This window comes from Microcaecilia unicolor, chromosome 5, assembly GCF_901765095.1.
Source record: "Microcaecilia unicolor chromosome 5, aMicUni1.1, whole genome shotgun sequence".
Lineage (NCBI taxonomy): Eukaryota > Metazoa > Chordata > Amphibia > Gymnophiona > Siphonopidae > Microcaecilia > Microcaecilia unicolor.
In genome coordinates, this window is record NC_044035.1 from 275,105,108 (window position 1) to 275,125,391 (window position 20,284).

The 20,284-nt window shown below is 41.4% G+C and overlaps 1 protein-coding gene across 9 annotated transcripts in view; it reads left to right on the forward strand.

The window, feature by feature from the left end:
• The window catches only part of ROBO2 (roundabout guidance receptor 2), an 888,662-nt gene that overhangs the window by 785,782 nt on the left and 82,596 nt on the right, over positions 1-20,284 (forward strand). For 3 of the 9 annotated variants that reach the window (XM_030204230.1, XM_030204234.1, XM_030204235.1), the window contains 4 exons: positions 11,684-11,726; positions 13,284-13,411; positions 17,170-17,451; positions 17,775-17,900. In XM_030204230.1, the coding sequence (XP_030060090.1) occupies positions 11,684-11,726; positions 13,284-13,411; positions 17,170-17,451; positions 17,775-17,900 (579 nt within the window). Of the gene's footprint in view, positions 1-1,564; positions 1,592-2,286; positions 2,356-11,683; positions 11,727-13,283; positions 13,412-17,169; positions 17,452-17,774; positions 17,901-20,284 lie in introns of all 9 variants that reach the window. The other 6 variants (XM_030204232.1, XM_030204236.1, XM_030204237.1 and 3 more) reach the window with 4 other exon arrangements.

Sequence of the window (20,284 nt, forward strand, 5' to 3'; positions counted from 1 at the left end):
CCCCCCCCCCCCCCCCCGCCGAACCCCCATAACTCGTGGTGGCCGCCTCTGGCCAAACGCTATACCACCCTCCTTCCCACTCAGCGACGGGGGGGGGGGGGGCTGGAGGTTCGGTGCCTGCCTCCCTCCCTCCCTCACATGGTCTGTAGCCCCCCCACCACATCCCAGGATGCAATGGGCAGGGCTGGGCGCCGCCATTTTGCAGCGGCGTCGACAGAAAGAGGAGAGAGGCAGGCAGGCTGCGTCCCTCCTCCAACAAAAGGTAGGGGGGCCAGCCGGGGAGGCTGGCAGGGAGCGTGGGTGACCACGGACCACCAGGGAATCAGAACGCTGGGGGGACCATGGATTCAGAATGCTTGGGGGGGAGGAGTTGGGGTGGGCTGGAGAACTACCGAACCTCCACCCCCCCCCCCCCCGTCGCTGAGTGGGAAGGAGGGTGGGATAGCGTTTGGCCGGATGCGGCTACCACGAGTTATGGGGGTTCGGGGGGGGCTGGAGACCCACCGGATCTCCAGCCCTCCCTGGGCATGGAAGGGCTCGGATCGTCGGGGGGACCGGAGGTCCACCGGACCTCCAGTCCCCTGTTTGCGTTTGCTTTGGGGGGGGAATGGGGGCCTGCCAGCATGCAACTGCATGCTGGACAGGGCTCACCATTCCTCCCCAATGATCCGCAAAGTCTAACGCCAGCTCAGAGCTGGCGTTGATTTTGCCGCGGCCAGCAACCCAATCTTTGGCGCGCTGGCCGCTGATCATTGGGGATGAATGCTGGAAGCCCTGTTTAGCATGCATTTGCATGCTACTTGCATTAAGAGCCCTCAAGTGCTTTGTTGCAGGCGCTTGAGGGCTCTGATCATGGATGGTTTGCAAACTCCGGCGCTAGTATGGCGTTAACAGCCTCTAGCGCCGGAGTTTGCTTTTGATCATGAGGGCCTTAGTAAATAAACCCCAGGTATAAGCCATTTCAGTGCTTTTCAAAGTCTCAGTGGCAAATACCGTTATATATATAAAAAAAAAAGCTAAACAGCTATTAAACCAAAATCTTAGCAGATTTAAATCCAATGTATTTTCCTCCTTGATTTACTATAAGGTTAGCTAAATCTGAGCTCTCAGATGCGGTCATTAGCTGAGTAGAGTCTTCTACCACACACTTTAAGATGTGCCACTTAAAATAAGCATTGATGTTTGTTCCCAGTTGACAAGGTCATTTCTCATACAGTCTTGTACAACCCAGTTTTCCTATTATTTTACCAATATGGCACAACTCTACCATTTCCATTTCCACTGATGTTTTATAGCTTATTTTGCCCAAATTGTTTACATTTAAAAGAAGCAGTACATTCATTCAGAAATCAACTTGTCATCAAGCAACCACTAAGGTTGATAGATTCCCTATCTCCACCCTTTGGTGTAATTCTGAGAATTCATTCTCTGCTGGTTGGCTAGAACTGAAAGCTGATTTATTACATACATTAAATTTCCAGCCGGTACGTGGGCAAGCTGCTAAAGATGGCACCAGGTAACTGGTGCTTGTTTCTCACAGTCTCTTTGCTTTCTTGTTTTACAGTTCAGTCCTTCACCTTCACCCCTGCAGGTATTGTCCCCATTAGTCATCTCTTATTTCATGCCATATCATTTATGACCATTAGCTGTCATGGGGGCCAATGTACTAAGCATTTTTCTCATAGACACAAAATGGGAAAGGCACTGACATGCATCTGTTGCTTAGCTTTGCAGCCACTGGAAGTTTGCAGAATTAAAATAAACCTAACCTGAATTAGCATGACAGTCAGTATTTGTGTCTTATGAGGTAGTGTGAAACCAACTGTATGGGTGATTTCCACAGAAAGATCATGGGGCCCTGAATAGGTTTACATTTAATACTGCATACTTCTGTTTCATCTGGCTTTTGAAAACATGCATTTCTGAAGATTAATATTTAGGGAAATGCGTCGTCTTGCAATTTTTTTTTTCAGCTATGCAAGCACTATTCATCAAGGGGCTGATTCATCTTATTCATGCAGAATGTCCAGCAATACATGTGAGGTTAATTTGCTAAAAAATTCCTAAATCTGCCAATGAAATTGGCCAATTTAGCTTTTTTTGTGAATAACTCATCAGTATGTGATCACTCCTCAGCTGCATATAAGGTGTAAATTGGCCCCTTAATACTCCACCTTTCCAACATTGTTTGCTCTCAAATGTGTCTAATAATCACCCTGCAATTGAGTTGCTTTATACTCAAAAAAGGCACCCATTCCCTGTTTTTCCTGTTCACCCTCTACTCAGATTCCCCAGAAACAACCATGCACCACAGGGTAGCACTTGGCACAAAGAAGGGGAGCTGGCACAAACCAGGTATTCCAAACTAGAGTAATGTTTTCACTGACAATTATGGAATGCACTAGTGTCATTTTTTTAAAAATTTATTGGGCTTATGCAAAGTTACATCACCCTTACTTCTGAATCCTTCCACATATAATTTGTGAACTGAGGAGAAGCTCTATTAGTCAGGGCAATAGAGATTTTGCAACTGAGAAATGAAATTCATTTTAATAAACGATCCATGTGTTTTTCAGTTACTTTTAAGATATGCTTATTAATACTTTATATTGTTCTGATTTTAGAAGTTTTTTGTTTTGTTTGTGTGTGTTTTTTTTTTTTGTTTTTTTGACAATCCAAGCTTTCTCTAAATAAAGTAAAATATAGTTGTTCTTTATGGGGCAAATTTCTTTTGCATACCTAGAATATATGACAGACTTCAGTAAAGCTGCAGCTTTCTGTGAAAATTTAAGGGCATTTATGGCCAGATTTGTGGAATGTGGTTGAGTGTCTTGTGGAGCCTGCAAGAGCCAACATTTCTAGGGATGTGCATGGAAAAAATATTGCATCTGTGGGGGGGGGGGGGGGGGGTCCATTTTGTCATTTAGCATGTGTTAAAATAATTTCATGCAAGTTAAAATGTTTGACACTCACTAAGAGGGGCATTTACTAACAGTGAGGAAATTCTATAAATGGCGCCAAAATTTAGGTTCCGATAAAAAAAATTAGCGCTCAAAGGGACCCTTTTACTAAGGCAAATAGGTACATACGTGCATACAACGCACATCTAATTAGAACTACTGCCCGGCTACTGCATGCCCCAGGTGATAATTCTAATTTTTATACACCTCGGAAAATATTTTTTATTTTCTGCCATTCGGCAATAATCAGCAGTGTAGATGCACTGACGATTACCGCCAGGTTAACACGTGAGACCTTACCGCTAAGTCAATGGGTGACGGTAAGGTCTGAGACCCAAAATGGATGTGCACCAATTTTTATTTTGACGCATATCTATTTTTTGCCCCAGAAAAGGCCTTTTTTTGCAGGTGCACTGAAAAATGGACCTGCTTGCATGCAAAACACATGCCTACACTAACGCAGGCCATTTTTCAGCACACCTTAATAAAAGGACCCCAAAGTTATTCTATAAAGGGCACTCCAGGATGTGTTCTTTATAGAATTGCGTGGAGTGCCGAATTCCATGTTGAAACCTGGTCATCGGGCGCAAATCCCCAATATTCTATAATACTGTGCACATCTTTTGTGAATGCCCCATCCTGCCCATGGCCATGCCCCCGTTGAGTTGTGCATAATCCAGTTTAGACACCCATTGTTACAGAATAACATGCTGCCAGATTGGTGCCCAATTTAGTGTCAATTAAGTGCTTGTTAACAGCAATAATGAAATCATTTGAACTTGTTAGCTAATTATTTTGGGCACCCTTTATAGAATCCGGAAGTGCAAGCTAATGCCATGAATGTGCACTCTTTGCCACAGGGTCTGTTGCATAAAAATGAACCCTACAACAAGTAGTGCATCTTAACCATTAGTAAATGGCCCTTTATATTTAATGCACTCAGAATTATTTTAACACATGCCAGAACAGAGAAATGATGTAAATTATTTTTTTGGGGGGGGAGGGGGGGTTGTGTCTTTTTTTTTTCTTTGAAACAGCATAAAGTGAAACAATAAATTTTGTTGCTGTTTTTATATCATTTGAAAATACCTACATACTTTCCTGCTTTTTCCCCAATCTCCTACAGCATTCTTAGGATCCTATTTACTAAGCCACGCTGTGGGCAAGTAACGTTTTAGCGCACGCTAAAAATTAGCACATGCTAACAATAGAGACAGCCATTATATTCCTATGGGTGTCTCTAGCGTTAGTAAACAGAACCTTTAATGAGCATCAAAATGTGTTAATATTATGGTATCTTTTGTCTACCATTTGTAAAATGCCCTAGTTTTCGTTCATATAAAGAAACCGAGCTTGCATTGTGAGGCCTGGTTTGAGATGAATAGAGCCCTTGAAGGAAACAAATTGCCGAAACATTCATATATAAAAACCTTAAAGTCGAAAAAGGCATAAATGAACATATGCTGAACGTTTTCTGGTCATTCCGTGAAATTGCTAGATGATTGTAATACATTTAAGTCATTCTAAGCCATAAGATTTGATAGATTTTTTTATACACTGATCATCTCTTCAGAGTGTGCATTTGTTAAAAGAAGATTATTTTGCATTCATATTTGACGAACAATACATCGCAAAAGGGAAGGAGACTTGACTGAACAGTTGTGTTCATGGAAAGAGAATGTGACCATTGCAAACAGGCAGACTAAAGGCTTTCTAAAACCTCAATTCACTTTATGAAATAGCTCTTTTCCTCTAGTTCTTGTAAGCTTGGCATTAAGTTTTAGACTTTTATATTGTAAACTTTAGGTTCAATATAATTCAAACTGGTGTAGATAATCAATAATAGCTATTCCACCAGTATATTGCTTCTAAACTGCACTAAAATGTACTGTAAATATTTTTTATATTTTGGGAATAAAGAATTTCTTTTAATCACACATCGCCAAAACACTAGGGTGACGGCCCAGCAATAACCACCAATCAAGTTCTCATGCTGGTGTTCACTGACTGCTTACAGACTGCTTATAAACAATACGCTTGTGGTTGCTTATTGAATTTTGGAGGTAGGCAGGATCAGTGCTATGATGGTGGATTGCTCAGGGCCGACTCCATGATCTATGGTAATAGGCACTTTAAGCACAATTCTGAGCACTGCATTATAAAAAAATATTTACAGTACATTTTAGTGCAGTTTAGAAGCAATATACTGGTGGAATAGCTATTATTAAGTTTTAGACTGTCAACTTATATTAGCAAGTACTGTATGCGCTATGTTTGGTTAAAAAAAAAAAAGGAAAGACATAACTATAGCTGCCCTATTTCACATTCACTTAAGCTGCTTTAGGATTTCTGGCACCTTGAACATCTCCCCAGGAGGTGGCTGCATGTGTGCTGGGTGCATGATTGTCCAACTCTCTGAGATCCTGTTTGGATGAAAGTTATTCAATATAGCTAAACACATTTAGATCAATATTTAAAATCTGTAACCAGTATGTATTTTAAATGCCAGCTGGGGCATTTAAATTAATAACAGATTTTTAGCACTGCTATCTCAATAACAAGTGGTGTTGAATATCTGTGCAGAGCACATTGCACTTTCACTTTCCAGAGAGTGGCCATTCCCAGGCACTCTGAAAAGGATTTTTAGTGGCATTAACCATGTGGTACCACTGAAAATACTCACCCTCCCCTTCCATTTGATAATCAGCCGGAGTCATCGGTGTTGATTAGAATGCCAGCCTCCTTGGGTTTTTTTATACCCAGGTATTGAGAACCAGTGGCATAGCTACTTGGGGCCACGGGGGCCTGTGCCCCCATAGATTTGGCCCTGGACCCCCCTGCCGACAACCCTCTCGACCCCCCCCGCCGACAACCCTCCCCCACCGCCGCTGTCGCTTACCTTTGCTGGCGGGGGACCCCAACCCCCGCCAACCGAGGTCCTCTTCGTTCTGTTTCTGTGAGTCTGGCATCCTGCACATACAATGTGCAGGACGTCAGACTCACAGAAACAGAATGAAGCCTTGCGCTGGAAGAAGAGGACCTCGTCTGGCGGGGGTTGGGGTCCCCTGCCAGCAAAGGTAGGCGGCGGCGGTGGGAGGGGGGGTCGAGAGGGCAGGAGGGGGGGTCAAATTTGGTGGTGGCAGCGGGGGGGGGGGGGGCTAAAATGTGCCCCCTCACCTCGGGCTCTGGACCCCCTCCCGCCAAAGTCTTTCTACGCCCCTGTTGAGAACTAGTATCTGAATTGTGGTTATTGGTAATCACTTTTCCCTCAAAGCTAAGCAGGAGTTCTCCACCCACAGTCCTGCCTTGGGGGGGGAGGGGCTGTTTCACTATCACTTTTTCAATAGTGAGGGACAGGCAAACTCTGCAGGTCTCCATGGAACCTGTCTATCCCTAGCAATTGAAAACACAATATTGAAGCAGTGTCCCATGCTGAAAGCAGTGCCCTTGGAAGACTCCCGCTCAGCTTAGAGGGAACATTGTTGGTAATATTTAGATAAATACTTGGATAACTAACTAGGTAGTTATCTGGCTAGTGGACTGGATATCACTGCTAACTGTGTAACCTGTGGGCACTGACCCATATAAATAGACTGTTCTCTCCAGTGGCAATATGTGTCATGCTGCTTCTTCCATGGTCAAATAAGGGTAATTTTATTTCAGGGGTAATTTAAAAAAAAGTTTTAAAAAACAGTTCCTATTTTATACCTATTCTATAAAGGCAACATAGGACTCCTGTGTACCTTTATAAAAGACGATCCCAGGAGTATCCCCAATAGCACACAATGTTTTCACACAAATAAGCACCTGCTCCAAGGCAGGTAGAAATGTGTAAGTGTGCTCTATGAGCTCTGTGGGGTAGATCTATAACTGAGCACCCCGTTTTAGGTGCCATGATGCTATGTGGCAAAAACCTGGATTCCATTATACAGTGCTATCATAAGCTGGCATTGACATACCTAGATGTATACCACTACAATTTCACCAGTTATAGACCTGACATAACTCTGGTTGCACGTGGCAGGGGCACATATAACTGACAGTATTATTTAAGGCAGGGTCCTCAAATCCAGTCCTCGAGCTCCACAACCCAGTCTCATTTTCAGGATTTCCACAATGAACATGTATGAGATCTATTTGCATTCAGTGATTCTATGCATGCAAATAGATCTCATGCATAGTGTGGAAATCCTGAAAACCAGGCTGGGTTATGGACCTTGAGGACTGGCTTTGAGGACCCCTACTGTAAGGTGTGCATGTAAGTGGCAGCCCTGCTTATGCCCCTCCCATGCACCACCCACGTAAATGCACTCCTGAACTTGCGTGCTATGCCACTTATGTGCACCCTGATAGAATAGTTCTTAGTTGCTTTGTTGTCCTTATCGGCTAGATTCAGTAAACTGTGCTTAAAAAATTGGTGCCTATAAAAACTTGCTTAAGTGGTATTCTATAAACCTCATCTAAAGTTCAGCGTAGTTTATAAAATAGTGTTTAAGCATTATGGTCACACGTAAATTTAGATGCAGCTGTTTACACCAACGAAAGCATGGTGCAAATGCCAGCTCCTAAATTTATGCACGGAGAACCCTTATTCAATAATTACGTGTGTAACTGAAAACCACACCCCAGTTCCACCCCAAAACATGACCATGTACTCGCAGCTATTTTGATTTTACCGCATGTCCATTTTCGGCAAAAATTTAAAAAGACCTTTTTTGCAGGCGCGCTGAAAAATGGATCAGCGCGCGCCCAAAACCCACGCCTACACAACCGCAAGCCATTTTTCAGCACACCTTTGAAAAGGATCCCCTTGTGCGGGCATGTTTATGGAATAGTGCTTAGCAAAATGCACATACAAATCCACTTCATTGCAGATTAATGCTAATAATTGATTTTTTTATTGGTGCTAATTGTCTCATTACTTGATCAAATTGCACACGCATTTTAGGTGCATGCCCAAATTTGCATGCACAACTTTCGGCACCATATATAGAATCCATGGGTATATATGTAAATCTCAGCTCCACGCAAACCCTGCCTCCAAAAATAAATATACGCAGATCATTTAAAAGTAGGTGCTACATTTTACATGTGTATACCCCTGCACTGATATGAGACCTCTTTCAAGAAGTTCAAAATAGCCCTTAAAACTTTTTTATTTTGGCCAGGCATTCTCTGTAGACTAACTCTCTAGCCCTCTTTGTTACCTCGTAGTCATTTGTTTCTCAGTAGCTTAGAATTTCAGGAGCTTTAAATCTTCCAAAGAAACTAACCATGTCAATAACTGTAGCTTTGTATTACTAGAGGAAGTGCTTAGTAATGGGCATTCACGCAAAGATCACTTAAGGTAGAAATATTGTTTTCCTTTTTATCTTATTTTAACCAGCAATTGATTACTTTTCTGCATGTACAACAAAGCACTCTCGTGCAGTACTGGTCAATAGTCCTTGCAATTCTGGTTTCATAGTCTTGTACCGCTAGAACTCTCATATAATATTCTCCAGCGATCTCCCTAGACAATGTGGCCTGTTCAGAAGGTGAATTACCAGTTGTCAGTTGACAATAGCAGGGTGTTCATGAAGAAAAAAAAAAGTTAGGCTCTGTCAGAGCTATGGTTATTACAATGTGTGCCATGCTGTCACACTTGACCTGTCATCAAACAATTGTATGTATATTCACATTGAAGTTAAGAACATATATGAATGGTCCCTAACTATTAGCACAATTAGGGGCCCTTTTACAAAGGCGCGCTGAAAAAAGCTTGCGGTAGTGTAGGCGCAGGTTTTGGACCCATGCCAATCCATTTTTCAGCGCGCCTGTAAAAAAGGCCTCTTTTTTTTTGCCAAAAAGGGACATGCGGCAAAATCAAAATTGCTGCACGTCCATTTTGGGTCTGAGACTTTACCGCCAGTCATTGACTTAGTGGTAAAAAATCAAGGCGGTCATGACCTACACGTGTCAAATGCCACTTGGCGCGTGTCCGTTACACACATCCAAAAATAAAAAATATTTTTCAGATGCACGTATCAGACGTGTGCCAAAAATGAAATTACTGTAAGTGCCACACGGTAGTCGGGCGGTAACTCCATTTTGGTGTGTGTTGGGCGCGCATTGACACTTACACTGCGTAGTAAAAGGGGCCCTTACAGAAGTGTATTTTATAAGTACTCTTTCATGAAAGAGTACTTATAAAATATGCATATTTCAACAATATGCATATATACACATCTCTCTCTCTCTCTCTCTCTGTATATACGCAGGGCCGCTGAGAGAGGGGGACAGGGCGGACAAAGTTCCCCGGGCCCGGGCCTCCAATTGTTTTCCCCTGTATGATGTAAACATGAGGCATTGGAAAATTATAGTAAAAATTATCGCCTTAACTCATTTTTGCTCAAATTCTTTATTTTACCATAGATTTCTAGAACAGTTTTGTAACACTGAGCAAAAATGGGATAAGGGTTAAAATGTGACTGACAGAGGTGTGTTATAATTCTCTTCTGGAAGTGATGTCTTTTGTTATCACCCTGATAAGCAATATTTTTCATTGCAACATGCACAAGCTCATTCTGTATCTATTTTAGAGGACCCTAACTGGGCAGGGTAATATGAATTAAAGTGCTACAGAACTAAGGTATCTATTTACACTGACACTAAGAGCCCCATTTTATAAATCTACACATGTAAATGCCATCGATTAAGCAGTGAGGCTCTAATTTTAGCTTGGTTTCGTTTTGGAGAAAGAACTAAACTACATGTGATTAAGAATGACTCCCTTAATTCCTTGTTTAAAGCCCTGCCCGAGCTGATTACATTTTTAAAGCTATGGTTTATATCTCTATTTTTGCCCTTGAGCTAGTGTAAAACTGAACTTTTATAATATGTGTAGATTTTAGTCCTACCCAGGCCACACGCAAACCAAACCCTTTTGAAATTGCTGTATGTTGAGGATCTCCACATGTAAACAGGCGTCATTATTTAAATGTGGATATATTTTTTAAATAATGTCCTGAATTCTATGGTGAGCATATATAGCACACAGCTCTAATATTTGGATTTTTTGCTCAGAAAACTAGAATGCACTGTCAAATAACCCTCATCAGGAGAAAAAAAAAGGAAGCAGTTAGTGTTACTGAGGGGGGAAAATGAGTGTGGAGCATTTAATACGGGGAAAAGAATTAAAATCTGAATTATAGACAATGAGATGTTTTGAGATAAGAAGATACGGTATAAACTTCTTCCACTACATTTTATGTCCTCTAATATCAGATTATGACAACCTTTATTTCTTCTAGCTTTTACTTTTCCATTTAAATTTTTCTTCCCCTACTGTCCTACAACCCTTTTTTTCCTACTAGAAACAAGTCAAGTGGAGTGGAGAAATAGCCTAGAGGTTAGTTCAGTGGCCTGATAACCTGGGGAACTGGTTTCAAATCCCAGTGCAGCTCCTTGTGACTCTGGGCAAGTGACTTAACCCTCCATTGCCCCAGGTACAATATAAGTACCTGTATATACTGTAATATATAATCTGCTTTGATTGTAACCACAGAAAGGCAGTATATCAAGCCCCATCCCTTTTCCCTTTTAAGTTGTGCCTCCTCACTTTCTCCTGTAAGCTTTCCAAAGAATTTTGATTGCAATTTTAAGAAAGGTGAACAGAACTACAGTCTCGTTTTCATTAAAAATAAAAATATAGGGGTCCTTTTACTAAGCTGCGGGGAAAGGGGCCCTGCTCTGTTGGGGCTGTTTTCCCCGAATGCCAGGGCCCTTTTTCCCACAGCCAGTAAAACCCCCCCAAAATGGCCATGCAGCAGGGAACCCTTAACGCCATCCATTGAGATGGTGATAAGGGCTCCGGCGCTAACCCGGCAGTAACCGATTACCTCTGGGCTGCACAAGCCATTTTGGGAGGTTTTCTTTTTCCCCCCAGAAATGGTATGTGCTTGAGGCAGGACTACCGCCGGAGGCCGCATTGGGCCAGTGGTAGTCTCGGAAGAGCGAGTGGTAAGCCTGCGTTGAGCTTACCTGTACTCTGTAAAAGGGCCCCATAATTGCTTGTAATTATTTTGAAACATGGTTTGGCAGAGTAGCGTGTTATAAAAGTGGCTAGTAGATTTTTGGAAGATGACTGCAGGTTTGCCTCTTCCTGAGACTGTAGTGGAACTCATGTTGTCATGTGATGAGGATCAACCACAGCTCAAAGCCTCATGCTTCAGGGTTCAAAATATATCCTTACCTGTTTATGTATGAGTAATGCTGGTTCCAACACTGCTGGCAAGTAATAGGATATCCAGAGCACTGTCTGCCAAGCCAATCACAGGATGCCAAGCAGTACCATATCTAGAGAACAGCAAAAACTGCTCTCTGGTTTCAACAGATGGTCAGTGATATATACCACCTCTGGCAGCCCTGTATTCCTCTCAAAAATGTATCATATCTCATGTTCTGTCCAACCTCCTAGCTGTGATGCTGATGCCAATGGCTAAGAGTACTGTAGCTCTGTGTTTTCATTATTGATATGTGTAAATCAGTAGTCTGTAGAGAAATATCCCATATTTATAGGTTTCTGTTATATATTTATATTAAATCACTTCATCTTTATACTAGTGTAAGCATGTGAATGATCTTGTGTGCTGCTGTGTATTCTGATGGTGCTATTTAAAAGATGTCTTTGCTTCTAAATTTACACTAATTTAACTGTCTCATCTCTTATGTTACAATAACAGTTACATTTCAAAGAGGAGATAGAGGACTAATGAGCAATGGAAGGTATGTTAATTGCTACAAAGAAAGACCTAGTAACATTTCTTCTATATATATTCATATGGAATTGGAAAATTGTCTAGACAATGCTATATAATAGGGCAGAACACAAAGAATCCTAGGAGGAATACCCCAAGGTTTAATGATCTGATTGCTGTGCATGTTGGAAGAATCAAGTCCAGATGTTTCATATCTCCCAAGATGCCCAAAAAGAAATTAGTAGTAAATATCACAAGAAATGTGTTCATTTGTTACTAGGATGTTTATTGCATTAATAAGACATTAGCAAATGAAGTTGCTGTTGTTTAAGACTCCTTATTGGCTCCCACTAAATTGCTGTGAGTGAACAATTACACTTAATCGATCACAAAATAAATGATTCATGGATGATGAATAGGCTGTAGATTGGAAGGACTGGATTCCACAACTCTGGCTACTCAATTGAAATTGATAAAACCTGATAACATACCCATATATCCTCATCTATTTTCCCTTTGTCAATATAGAGATTGTAATTAGGCTCCAGTAATAACTTCCAATCTCCTATTTAATCAATATTTTAGCAAAAAGAGATTAGGCCTAATGAGAGCTACTAGATGTGGCGAGGAAGCTGCTGGATCTTACTGCTGTTACCATAGAAACTCATGGTTCTCTTAGGGATTGTACAAGAAAGGTCTATCAGCAAAAGTACAGTCATTACAAAGGTTCTGCAAAGGGGCCATCCTACTGATAATTTTTTCAGTGAGCTTAATATGACTGTACAGTTTTATTAACCTAACATTCTCCACCATGGTAGCCATTCTCCCATCCCCCCACACATATTCCTAAAACATATCTAATAATGACTGCCTTCTGTTGGTGCCGCACTGCAGCAATTGGACTATACATACTACCTCAGCCAAATTATAGCCTTGGGAGCAGTGATGCTCAGACTTTATAAAGGTGCAATACAGTTATTACTCTCCTTCTTTTAATATTCCAGGATTTCTTTTGAATTTAAATGACTCCTGTTAAAATCTACAATTACAATGCTAGTTGACTAGATTCCTATATCGCAAACCCATGCACTTTCAAACTACTTCTGAGAGGAGCTACTAAGACTAAAGATGACAGGTCTTTATTTTGTAACATAAACAGTGAAAAAATAGTAGCCTAAAGTCCTGGAAATGGCTGATATAGAGCACACAGAGCGATTGTTCCCTTGAGGTGGCAATTTATCATTCAACCCTAGCTGTGGATCCTTCCATGATACCAGCCTACTTCCCTGTTCCAAACAGACCACTAAGTTCATTCTCATTCTGTCCAGAGCATGACTGATGCCTTGTCTCATTTCTTCTGACAATGCTGATTTGTATATGGCTTTAATTAAGTGCTGATGGTCTTTAAATCATGAAAGCTCACATACTTTTAATTTGAAGTGAATTAAAGCCTTCCAAATTGTTTGCCACTGAGCTTGTTAGCAGAAATATGATAAGACTCATTTTTTCTCTCTTAGGTATAGTTTTGTTTTCTTACAGGCCTTTGCTTTACATTTTTCTTTTTAATTTCTTCTTCGTTCTGCAGTCGTCCAGGACTACTGAATGCAAGTGATCCCAGTTACCCCTGGCTTGCTGATTCCTGGCCAGCCACCAGCCTACCAGTAACTAACAGCAATGGTGGACAGAATGACCTCGGGAATTTTGGTCGTGGAGGTTGGTAGTCTATATAATTGTAGCATTTGATATGAGAGTTCTGTCACCTGTCACTTGCTGTTTGTGGTTCCATGTCATATGATTTACACAGATGTAGCTCTCAATCTTATTCTTCAATCTTTGGTATATATTCATAACATTTCAGCCATACTGTTATCACTCATTGGCTTCATGCCTCACCCAGGTAGAGGGCAATTTAATAACTAGGGGCTCACAGGTACCAGCATCTTTGCACATGTAAGTGCAGAGAGAAAAAGCACTAATATGTATGAGCTCCGTAAGCACTATTATATTAGGGTGTGCATATGCACTATAACAAGTAAATTCAATGGGGACATACACCTGGATAGAGTACAGACAGGATGTAGGTGTGGCTCCTGGCACCTAAATATAAGGTGTGGTGATGCAAAGTTATGCTAGTATTTCTACAATGGAATCTGGACCCACAGAAGCTGTTCTAGAATGGGCTGTCACCACACAGCATTGGAGTACCTAAAAGGAGATGCCCACTTATAGAATTGCCACCATGATGTGTCCAGAAGATCCAACATTATTCACAATGCATTTTGGGGCAGGTGCTGTGTACAGTACCATGAAGACTAGCTGATGCTAAAATTCTGAACTCTGAAGCAAGAGGACATGTAACCACAATTGCATTAAAAAAGAAAAACCTGTATGACTTGAACATTAGTTTAAGGGGGGAAATTATTTTATTTATTTTTGTTACATTTGTACCTCGCGCTTTCCTACTCATGGCAGGCTCAATGCGGCGGGCAATGGAGGGTTAAGTGACTTGCCCAGAGTCACAAGGAGCTGCCTGTGCCTGGAATCAAACTCAGTTCCTCAGGACCAAAGTCCACCACCCTAACCACTAGGCCACTCCTCCACTCAATGTGGGCCACCTTTAAGATGGGTTATTTTACCACTCCTGACCCCCTTTCCCCACTGAGTAGGAGAGCACCTCCTCACTGAACAAGAGAATCCCCTCCCAGACTCCCCCACACTAGTTCCTCCCTCCCACCCATCCACTCATAGGACCCCTGGGCCTAACTTACAGTTGGTGGTGACCTAGTGGCGTAGCCGGGCAGGAGTGATGTCCAGTCATTTTGCAGGACTGACTGGGGATCATTCCTGCCTGATGTAGAATTGACATTTTCCGCCCGGTTTCCCCCACACACATACTTTTATTCCATGGCGTTTGCATCAGATTTTAAAGGGAAGGTACACTACTGTAAACAAAAATGCTCATGGATTTTTCAACTTGCCTTTAGGAGGAAATTCTATACACAGCACCAGAAGTTAGATGCTGAAAAGATCAGCACTGAGACCCTATTCTTTAAAGGGCAGTTGAGCTTTATCGAATACTGGCCTACTGCGCAGTTCGAGCCTAACCTCTGGTGCTGAATTTACACCTGATAGAAAGAAGTGTAAGTCTAGTACCTAAAGTTAGGTGTAGATCAGCAATATTCTATAATTTGGTGCCTAAGATTTTGGAGTGCCCATGACCCTCGCATGCCCCCTTTTGGGATGTACACGGGAAAAGCTAGGCACAAAGGAATAGAATAGGGCACAGGGAGATCTGTGCACAACTTCAATCCAGCACCAATTAGCGCCAATTAAGTGGCCAGTTGGTACTATTCCCTCATTAAGTTGCATATGAATCTTGGTTCTGTGTGCAAATTCTGGTGCCTGTTGGTGCTATATATAGAATCCAAGGATTAATGTCCAACATTTTTTTTTGGCCACACAGAGTGGAGGAACACTCAATCCCTACATTAGTTCAAAAGAGACAGTCCAAAGAGTAGGGTAGAAAGGATCTTCCAAAAGACCAAGGGAGATGTTAGTTCAAATGGATGATCTTTGTTAGAACACCTTAAAAGACTCGACAGAGCTGTTGTGTTTCCGCATAAGAATGCCTGCTTTAGCACTATCCTTGTACCTTGAACATTAGGAGACTCCCAAAGCAGGCGTTCTTACACCAAAACACAGCAGCTGTGTCGAGTGTTTTAAGGTGTTCTAATAAAGATCATCCATTTAAGCTAACCTCTCCCTTGGGCTTTTGGAAGAGCCTTTCTGCCCTACTCTTTGGACTCAACATATTTTGGGGAGAAAATAGCATGCCCAGATTTGAAATCTCAGTTTATATACATTATTTTCAGAACTTGCCATTTGGGATTGCATTCCTCCCCAATTCAGTTAAAGGTACACATGCAATGGAACCCCTTCTGTGCTTTGCCAGATTGGGGAAATGAATTTTTCAGAGAAGCAACTTTTACAATGAAAAATTATAGCCATTTACTGGTATAAGTTTCATCTTTATTTATGCTGTGCGAATAATGGTGCTCCTGAAAAAGAGTATAAAACAGCAGCACATTCCAAAGATAATCAAGGCAGCTGAACTAAATAAAACAGGTTTTCCTTTATAAATATCTTTCGATGGACAAACAGCCACCATGCTTGATTAAAGAAAATGTACTGTTGAAAATTTAGCATTTCATACAGTGCCCTGATGAATACTATAAGAACCATGTCATGCTTTTTTGTGGATTTCAAACTGTCTGGGAATCGACTTCTGAGAAATGACAAAATAGTGAGAAACAGTTAAAAAAAAAAACACACTCAGGCATTTTTTTTTTTTTTTTTGCAAAACACATCAATCATAGCCTGAAGGAACAGAGACCATCTGAATCAAAACAAATCAAAGAAATGATTATTCTTTGGAACCGTTGCCCCATGAGAAAGTCCAAGTGCTAGAATCCTGCTTCCTGAACTAACACATTGATTATCGGTTAAGGAGCTTTGTAATCCTTCTGTAAATTTAGCACGTAACTTCCACAGACAGTTTTTTATTGCATGTTAAATGCTGCCTTTGCTAGAGATGATGAAAGTCTGAAAAGCATGAAGGTTTTGTTGACTTTCTTTAGTAAAACTTTACACCTCTGTTTCAAGATTACAGCTCCTTGATATCTCTTCAGAGAAATTGTTATAGGATATGATGAAAAGAGCTCTACACTGGAAAGTAAAGCCAAAGGAAATATTTCTGTTTAAATGTAGAAATCATAGATGTGTTCAATGTTTTTGAATTGGTAGCAGGTTAAAAAAAAAGTCATTTTTTCAAGGATTCATTTTAACCTTAATGATTTAATAGTATATTTTTCTTTGTGCTAGTCTCTAAATTCTGCCTTTATGTTCCAATACCTTTATGATGGATTTATCTCTTGAAATATCTTCAGTGTAACTTATTGTATTCTCATCTAAAGAATCCTTGATAGTTTTTCTTTGCTTGGACATGAAAGATTTCTTTAGCACTTGGTTTCTGAAGGGGGGAAAAGGTGAGGTTTGGTGCAGAAGTATTCTTTGATTTGTGGATTTACTCTTTTCGTCATTTTGTCATAGTTCAGAGAGCATGATCGGTTCTGACATGGAATGAACATTTGAAAATAGCCTTGGGTAATACAATATTCCCAACTTCAACTTTACTTTCACAGCAGAAGGTACAGCATGGAGGGAGGAAGAAAAAGAAAGAATAAGAAAGATGGTTTTAGGCAGCGAAACATGAAGGACAAGTGGTAGGCCTGTCACAGAAGCTGATAGCTTAGTGATGGTTGTATATCTTCTCCTCTTGGTTGACTCATAGACCCCTGTGTCAGCTGAAATGCAACGTGCAGGATGGCACATTTATTTTTCATCTTAAATCTTGAGCATTCTAGGCTGTTTGTGCATCACTGATTAGTTTCATTCCCCTATATTCACCACAGATGTGCTGCCAACACTGCCAGGCCAAGGAGATAAAACAGCCACGATGCTTTCCGATGGAGCCATTTATAGCAGCATTGACTTCTCCACCAAACTGAGCTACAACAGCCCAGGCCATATAACGCAGACCACACCATACGCCACCACCCAGATTCTGCATTCCAGCAGCATCCATGAGTTAGCAGTTGACTTGCCTGACCCTCAGTGGAAAACTCAAGTTCAACAAAAGACTGATTTGTCAGGATTAGGTTATTCTCTTCCTGATCAGGGCAAAGGAAACAATGGTAAGTTTGTTCTTTCCTCATACAGCAGTCACTTCTCTTACATTCTTCGCATGTAAAATCTTCAGCTTGTTGATTGTTCTTCAGACTTTACTGTTACTAATCTCATGATTTTGCATGCATTCCCTACCTTCACCAGAAAATATGTTTTAATTTTTCTTTAGTGATCAGGGCTCTTTTATATCCATTTACCGAAGCTCAGGTTTCTGTTTCAAATTCCTCTGCATCACCTATACTGCTTTGATTGCTAACTGCATGTTGTGCATGTGCCTATGCTGTGAACTAATCACATAATGCTGCTGTGACTTTTGCACTTTAACCCTTAGCCGTGCTTTACATCCCTGACTACCGAATGGCTGAGGGAATATCTAATAGAATGCCACACAACCAGTCACAGGATTTCAGCACTACCAGCTCTCACAACAGCTCAGAAAGAAGTGGCAGCCTCTCAGGTTGGTTTTGTCCCTTGTAAGGCAATAAATATTTGAGTTTGCAAGCAGCTTGCTGTCTGATATATTCTGATTTGAGTGATACAGTAGTTATTTGCTTACTGTGGCATTTATATGATGCAACAGATACAAGGATATTCCTGCTTCCAAGAGCAAATAACTAAGGGGCCCTTTTACTAAGCCGTGGTAAAAAGTGGCCTGCACTAGTTTTGGCTCATGAAATTGGCACACACCGGGCCACTTTTTACCATGGATGGAAAAAGGCCTTTTTTAAAAAATGGGGCAGTAAGGGGGTCTTTTACCAAAGGTTAGCTCGAGTTATCTGCAGCAGGTCCCATTTGAATCCAGTGGGTCCTGCTGCAGACAGTGGCGTAGCCAAGGGTGGGCCTGGGTGGGCCTAGGCTCACCCACTTTGGGTTCAGGCCCACCCAGCAGCAACACACCTATGATGTGGCTGGCTGGGATCCCCAAGCCCCACCAGCCAAAAACTCCAACAGCTGTCCCTCCTGCATACCTTGTAAATAGCAGATCTTCACCTGCAGCGAGCAGAGACTGATACATGCTGCTCGCACTGGCCCCACAGCCTTCCCTCTGATGTATCCCCGCCTATATGGAAACAGGAAGTTGCATCAGAGGGAAGGCTGTGGGGCCAACATGAGCAGTGTGTATTAGTTGCTGCTCACTGCCAGTGAAAATCTGCTACTTAAAAGGTATGTGGGGGAGGGGGATATTTGAGAGACCATATGGCATCTAGACGAGAGAGGGAGAGACCAAATCACTTGTGGGACAGGGCGGAGTTCTGCCCACCCATGTTGGGCCCAGGCCCACCCAAAATTGGGTGTCTGGCTACCCCCCTGGCTGCAGATAACTCGCCAATCTTTAGTAAAAGAAACAAAAAAAGAAAAAAAAAACTTTAAATGCCCTACCGTGGCTTAGTAAAAGAGCTTCTCTGTGTCTGCGGTATAAAGAGATAAAGGAGTCTGTGCAAGGTGAAAAGGAATGGCAATAGCAGAAGCAAAATTTGAACTTGGCCTTTCTATCTTCTAGGCTTCTCCAACTCAGATATTGTCCTTGCCTAGTAAAAACTGCTCAGGCTGCTTATTATTACTGGTGCCCCAAATTACCTCCCAAAAGAGTTTTATAATTGTGTCTTAAAAGTTCAACATCTTTTTGTCAGTACAGTAGAAGGTATCACAGCCTGCTAAAATAAGATTTCAGGTTTCTTCGGGACCATTCTAGCTATTAGAACTATGTCCCATCAGAACAGAATAAAACAAACCATTTGAAACCAAGAACCTCATGTAATGGCCAAATGTGTGAAAATGTTCTGTCTTTTCTGAGCCACTGGAGAAATTCTGTTGTATATCTGACTTTTAGGTTGCTATAAATCTTGTATTTGGATCTGTGACAAGATTCTTTCTAAAATGTACATGTGTTCCATTTTTGTTGTCCCTCGTATTCCTACAGCCATTGAGTTAGCTTTATTTGTGAGTTATAGAAATATTAATATTTTAAAAACATTGTGTATATCAGACTGCACTAAAGTCTCTGGCCACATCTTCTGAAATGTAAAATTGTGCATTTGGAGGTTGTATTATGTTGTTTCTCCCCATAACTTCTAGCACTAAAAAAGAATGGATCATTAAATTTACATGTGAAGCACATTGCGACCCTTTTACTAAAGCCTAGTGCATGTTAATGGAATTAGCACATGCTAAATGTTAAGAAACCCAAAGATTTAAAATGGCTTCTTAGCATTTACCCCCTAATTCTGTAAAAGCCACCAAAAACTGTTTGTGTAAATTATGGTTCATGCCCAATTTGCTTGTGCAATTTCATTAAATAACAAATGGCACTGGTTAAATTTTCTTGGACTTTATGCATGTAAATTTAGACACAGGATCCGCACCTATACTTTACAGGTGATTGGAAAAAGGGGGTGTAGAAATGGGAAGGGCATGGGCGAAATGGGGGGGGGGGGCATTCCTAGCATTTACTTGCATTCTTATAGAATAAGGGAGGATACGTGCCTAATTCCTGAGCACACCCTGCGGTATGCCATTTTAAGCTGAATTAGACACACGTTAGCACCTAACACAGCTTAGTATAAGGGCCTTTAGTTTATTTGGCACTAATGTGGGCAAACCTTTAACATGGGCATTCACACCCCACCCTCCCTCCTATTCAGACACAACCAACACAATATATAGTGGCAAACAGGGCTGTAGCTACACTAACATTTGAATCAAAATAAACACAGTGGAGCCATAAAGGAAAGAGGAGGGAAACCAAGCAGAGAGCACCTCAGCTCCAATCAGCTGTGAAATAGCTGCTACACATGTCTTAAGAAATCATGGGGAAAATAATCTGTGCCGCACAGCAGGAAC